Source organism: Syngnathus typhle, linkage group LG18 (genome assembly GCF_033458585.1).
Source record: "Syngnathus typhle isolate RoL2023-S1 ecotype Sweden linkage group LG18, RoL_Styp_1.0, whole genome shotgun sequence".
NCBI classification, from domain to species: Eukaryota; Metazoa; Chordata; class Actinopteri; order Syngnathiformes; family Syngnathidae; genus Syngnathus; species Syngnathus typhle.
The window spans coordinates 2683957-2690086 of NC_083755.1; the positions used below are offsets into that span (position 1 = coordinate 2683957).

Sequence of the window (6130 nt, forward strand, 5' to 3'; positions counted from 1 at the left end):
TTACTCACCGTTGAGTGTGTCATTCATCAGTAGCAATCACCGGCTCCCCGTGTCACATTCACTCTTCTCCTGAACTGTTACACTTGCTCTTCAACAGTCATTGGATGACACAACCAACTGGAAGCCCGCCACCACATTCAGATGGAAGCGGCCACCAGCTGGTTAGCAAACTGTCAAGTGAGCCTCAAAAATACTGCTTTGACTGAATTTAGTTGTATTCCACTTTTTTTTTTTCTTTAATATTAACTTCTATGTCATATTTACAGTATTTACAAACACATCAAGCTAAGAGTGCAATTATAAAAATAAGATTTGGACTGGACACGTCAAAGCAGTCTGCTAAAAAGAATAAAATTGATAACACAATGGCTGCTGATAGCATCACATGACTGTTTGTTCAAAAGCGTGCACGAGAAAAGGGCTTTGGGGTCCTTCACAGATGTTGGGTTTTTTTTCTGTCTCAGCACCTTCCTTGTTCTGACCCGACAACTCCATTCGCCGGACTCCCGAACCTCCCCTGACCATCCGTGGCAAAAATGACACGCTACTGCTAAGACAAGTGAGAGCAGGCACTTGTCTGATTGGTCCATGATGGCGGGAGGGGCGGGGCTAAAAGACGTTCAGGAGGGCTCTTTCGGGACGGGGCGGGAGGGAGTGGTTCAGATGGCCAGGACTTGGCTTCACTTTCCCACCTTGTGGTTGCTCAGGTCCAGCGGTTCTCTGCTGGGGATGCACCAGTCGTCGGCCTCCTGACTGACTTTGTAGTTCCTCAGCGCCGTCTTGTTGTACACCGGCAGCCTCTCGATGGAGTCCGTCGACAGCGCCTGGAAACCAGTTTGACACATTCCAATATTCCACCCTAATAAATAAAAAAATAAAAACTTTTGAAGCTGACCTTCAAGTAGATGACGGCGTCGGTTCCGTGACCCTCCATGGAGTAAAGCTGCAGGTCGCCCTGGAAGTACTTGGCGTAGAGACGCGAGATGGGAAGCCCGTAGCCGAAGCCGGCCTGTGTGCAGGAAGAACGTCTTTAAAAAAAAAAAAACTTTCCTATTGGGAAAGGCCGTTGTCACGTAATGTGTTGGACGCACCAGCGGCGGTCGGGCGTGTTCTCCCATCTGCGGCGTGGGGGCGGTGGAGTACATGTAGCTGAAGAGATTTTCGATGCGGCGGAAGGGAACGCCGCCGCCCTTGTCGCTCACCTGCCAAGAAGGAAAAACAAAATGCTTTGATTTTGGAGTCAGCTTCTCTTTTGTTTACATTCCTTGTAACCACGGCGACGCACCTTAATAGACATGTCCTCTCCTCCGAGAGACACCAAAACCCGGATGGCCGGCAGCTCTCTGTTCTCGTGGGTCTCGATGGTCGCCCTCATGGCGTTCTGATCACGACAATAAAGACCATCGTTAATCGATGCTATTGGTCAGTATTATCAGGAAGAATGATTTGTTTACCTTGAAGAGCTCGAACAGCATGTGATACAAATGCGACGGCACATACACGATGCTGATAGGCTGCCGTGTCTTCTTGACTGAGCAGGGGACAAAAAAAAAAAAAAATCCCCATTTAAATGTCATCAACCACGGCAGGCTGATTATCTCCGTCAATATTTGTCCGGCCCGCTCGGCTATTACTTTTGCTCGAGTGCTGCTAAACTTAGCGGCAGGCCCTCCATGAAAGGGGCGGGAGGGGGGTTTCCATCTGGCCCGAGCACTTTGCGTCGAGTGTGTACACAAGCAAAGCTTGCCCTGTTTATTCTTGAGTTCAAGTCCTTGTATTCCATGAATCCGTTTAAAGAAAAAAAATAACAATGCTCCAAAAAGATGCCAGACGAAACGTGGTCACATCATTTCAATCAAGCAAGAGAAGATGATCAAATTCGAGCTGAAGTTTGTAATCGAGGAAATGGACAGACGACAGCACTCACTGTTGATCTCTTGTAGAAGAAGCGGAGGCGAGTGCAGATAGTATTCTTCACACAGCATCTTGGCGCTATGGAAGGCATCTGAAAAACAAAACTTTTTTTTTAACAAATACATTTAGTGAAAGCCAAATAATAACACCGTCGTCTTATTTGTGCTTCACTATACACAAATTCAAGTCTTTCCATTTGTTTCCAGGATAAAGTACCCTTAATTGCCACAAGAGGGCGACAAAGACAGCGAACCGCTGGCATCCATTTTTCACAAACTAAAAACAAGGCCAACATTTACCCTGCACCACGTCGCCCACCTGGCAGTGTGGGTCGATGCTTCCGATGGTGTTGGGGTGTACCGGGTTGGTGGTGCCGTCAAAAATGAGAGCTGGCGAGAGACAAAGAAGAGCTTTCAATACATCCGGACTCACAGGGTGGCGGGATCCGTCGTCACGGTTACGCACTGTGCTGGTTGATGAGCATCCGGATGGAGATGCGGCTAATGTAGAAGCGGTCCAGGAAGTACTGGATGTTCTGATTGGTGACGGCATCCTGCGGGAAGACTTCCTTGTATTCCATGACACCCTGAGCCATGGTGGGCACCACATCGTTGTGCCGGTTCCGAATGGTCACCAGGGCGTCCACGAACCTGGAGGACGAGTAACACGTTGAATAAATAAATACATTTGCAAAATGTATCAGACGACCGGACAAAATGGGACTCACTCGCCGAGAACTTTGTGGTCATCCGGGTTCTTGTGGAGGAATTCGAGGATCTCCATCAAACTTTGAACGTACCTGTCAACGCATGCAAGGCAGGAAAACGCGGTCACATAAGGAGAAAGTAGGCTGAAGTTCACAGCCGAGGAGGAACCCCCACCCTTTTCTCTCCCCCTCCCCCAAGTTTGCAGTTGCTGCTCCAGCTGGAGCGAGCACAACTTGGTCAAAGGCTGCCGTTGTTATTCCGAGTGTGTGACGTAAGTGGACGGTGTGTTGAAAATCGACTCCAGTGCTTGTGAGGTGAATCCATTGAGTGTTTTCTTTCTTTTTCTATTATTTAAAGCTGCTAACGGCGTCTAGTCTACAGAATAATTAAGAATCTGGTTCAAACAAGACACACAAACACTGACCAGCTTTGCACGGTTTGTACGGAGGGCGTGGTGAGCAGCTTGTCGGGCAGCAGGTTAATCTCCTTCATGATGTTGGACAACCGCACTGGCAGCTCCTGCCTCAAGAAGGCAAAGGAGGTTTTCTCGCAGGCGTTGATGGATCCTGTGTGGACATACAAAATGGCATTACTGTAAGTGTCAGGGAGTGGAAAATATTTATTTTAGTTGGAATGTCATCCAAGCAATGGTTATTGGCATGTCAGGTCACCACATTTTTTGTTACCATTAATTCTTTCTTTTTTTTTCTTTACAACGCCCTTAAATGACATCATACATGAGAGTACTTTTACAAACAATTCTGTGGTGACCTTGACGTCACACAAGTTATACACATAATATGTAGGCGTCTAAATCGTCCGAGAGAAATTCCTGAGATCTCCGCCTCTTTCCATATCTGACGCAATAATGAAACCAAGTGACCAGCATGCGAGGCAGTTCAAATGCGGCACATTGAATTAAATGACATTTCCATTTTTTCGCATATGCAACACAATCTGCAATGCAATGTCGGTTGCATGCATCTCAATCCGACCGACACTCACCGAAGTCGAGAAACTGCTTCATGGAGAGCGGTGAAGGGGAGAATTTGGAGAAATGCTCGATGTGTTTCGGAACACTCGCCAGGGCGGCGTTTTTCATAATATAGCGAACGAACTTCATGTTTGATTCTGAACCAGCTGGTCGCGGCTGCCGAAATGCTGGTTCTGGCTGCAGCAGAATTGCTGCTTGTCTATAGCTGAAGCGATAACAGCGAATAGCCAACCGGCAGCCGGGGTTTTAATTTATTGACCAAAAGAGCCAATAGAAGCTGCGGAGCGCAGTGGCGAGTAGCCAATAGGCGGTGGGATTGTTTTTATTTACACCCTGTTGGACCAGTAGAAGCTGTGAGAGGCGGGGTTACGTTGTCTATTTTCCGGGTGAGCCAATAGGAGCTGCGTGGCATGGTTCGTTATTAGGGGTGTAACGATTCATCGCTACACATCGAATAATCGATATAATACTCTACGATTTGTTGGCATCGATGCTAAACGTAAACATCGATCTATATTGCCCGTCATACATTAGACGCGACTTTATTTTGAAATCCAGTTCATTGTTGCTTGCTTCCTCTTTCCTGGAGCAGTGCACATTGTGTTATGTTGTGAGCAGAGCAGGCACGTGAAAGGGGAGCCGACAACCACGCGGCTCCTGGGCTGGTGCTATGGCTAGTGTCCAAGAAGACGAGGAAATTCGCTCCCCTTTGGGCTTCAAGTCATTTGTTTGGAAGCACTTTGTAATTTCTTAAATAAAGAGTTTGCAGTACCTTGTTGATTTTGCTTATTAAAGGGAAATGTACTTTCGGCAGTTTGCAAACACATTTGATTAAGGCTGCGTTAGACACATATAATCATATCAAATGTAATTTCTAGTAGTAGTGTGGTCGTTTAATAAGTGGAAAGGAATGTGCAGACTACATGAATTTGTTTTCTTCAAAGTATTGTGGAACAGGATTTCCAGAAAGGGAGGATATCTCAAGGCCGACGGGGAACACGAAAAACAACTCGTCTTTGTGGTCCAGACACCTGTGCTGAGCAGGGGAAAACCCAAACGAGGAGGAGATGACCATCAACCATCGACCAATCACCACACAATATTTTGCATGATTGAATATTCATATTGTGTTTCTTTAAAACTGGGCAACCGGGAAGAATGTGTTGTCTTTTCTGGTCACGAAGGCACACGAGTTTTTGTGTTAAGGACCCGAGACCCAGGCGCCTGTATTAGCTTGCTTTGTCAGGATTAAACAATTGGTAAATTCGGCCTAATTGATCTACTGGTCTTCTCTTTGACAGAACGAACTCGCAAAATTGTTAGGTGCGACAGTGTGTGGATTAGGACAGAACAATTCTTGTGTTAAGTGTTGATCACAATTTGGAGTCAGATCAATAGCTAAAATCCGTAGCCCAACAGTATGAATTGTTATAAATCTGGATATTGTGATGTATTGTGAATCACAGGCAGGCTTTAAGATATCGGCAAATATCGTGTCGTAGTTCTTTGTATCGATATGATATCGTACTGTGACAAAACCCGCGATTTACACCCCTACTCATTATGTGTCTGCATGGAGCTGGACAGCGTCACCTTTGACCTACTTTGGTGTTCAGAAACGTTGACAAAGCCGTGCACCCGTATATTCTCGTTTAACATTTGGATATCTAGAATAGAACAGAAGAGTTTTTATTGTTATTGTATAGTGCAGTTATAACGAAAATAGGGCGGAACTCTCACAAGTGGTGGGAAGTGTACGTGGTAATAAACATACAAAGGCAAAGTTGATGTCCTCAGGTGAACCCAAGAACACGTTCCTTGCAGCACGTCTGCTCTGTTCAATATTTACGTAATGCTTTGAAAAGTCAACAAAAAGAGACAAAATACTCAGAAACATTTTGTCTGGTAGTGAAACCCAGCCATGCATGGACTACATGGGCCGAATAGGCGGGAGAAGATTCTGTGGAAAATTGCCAGAGTTGGCTTTGAACCGAAACGCTTCTCTCAGGGAACAATGTGTTTTGTTCGACATCACACATTCGTGTTACGTAAACTGATGCTGAGTCGGTATTGTCCTCACAAAGCCGTTACCTTGTTGTTGTTCATCGAAACATGAGTGAGCGCTGTAGAAACTGAATGTCCTCTCAGTTTAGATCTTTTAAGTTGAAGCTTTAATAACGTTCATTCACAGTTACAGGTGGTATAACGTTTACTCCTCGCTTGTCTTGTCCAGCAACAACTCTCTCTCTCGCTGTTCAACACCCTCTCACTTCCTCAGTCTCTTAAAGGGGTAGCGTCGAATTATCACAACACTATAGGGGTGTAAATCGCGGGTTTTGTCGCGATACGATATCATATCGATACAAAGAACTACGATACGATATTTGCAGATATCTTAAAGCCTGCTGCGATTCATTCACAATATATCACGATATAGTGCTCTACGATCGATTCTTTTTTTATTTAAATAAAAAATATAGAACAATATCCTGATTTATAGCAATTCATACGCAAA

General features: G+C 45.4%; 1 protein-coding gene across 3 annotated transcripts; it reads right to left on the reverse strand.

Moving 5' to 3' along the window:
* Positions 1-203: 203 nt before the first annotated feature.
* Positions 204-5859, reverse strand: pdk2a (pyruvate dehydrogenase kinase 2a). Of its 3 annotated transcripts, none has more exons than XM_061264069.1 (11): positions 5707-5859; positions 3046-3187; positions 2642-2713; positions 2380-2564; positions 2214-2303; positions 1928-2005; positions 1455-1531; positions 1286-1381; positions 1092-1202; positions 896-1009; positions 204-824 (listed from the first exon to the last, which is right to left on the reverse strand). In XM_061264069.1, the coding sequence occupies exons 2-11, from the start codon at positions 3111-3113 to the stop codon at positions 681-683; spliced, it is 1035 nt and encodes a 344-aa protein (XP_061120053.1). In that variant the 5' UTR covers positions 3114-3187; positions 5707-5859; the 3' UTR covers positions 204-680. The 3 variants fall into 3 exon arrangements, 2 of the variants coding, with proteins under 2 accessions (XP_061120053.1, XP_061120052.1); XM_061264068.1 differs by lacking the exon at positions 5707-5859 and adding an exon at positions 3627-3830; XR_009710231.1 differs by lacking the exons at positions 204-824; positions 896-1009; positions 5707-5859 and adding an exon at positions 3627-3831 and having other exon boundaries at positions 1149-1202; positions 2233-2303.
* Between the last annotated feature and the right edge of the window lie 271 nt (positions 5860-6130).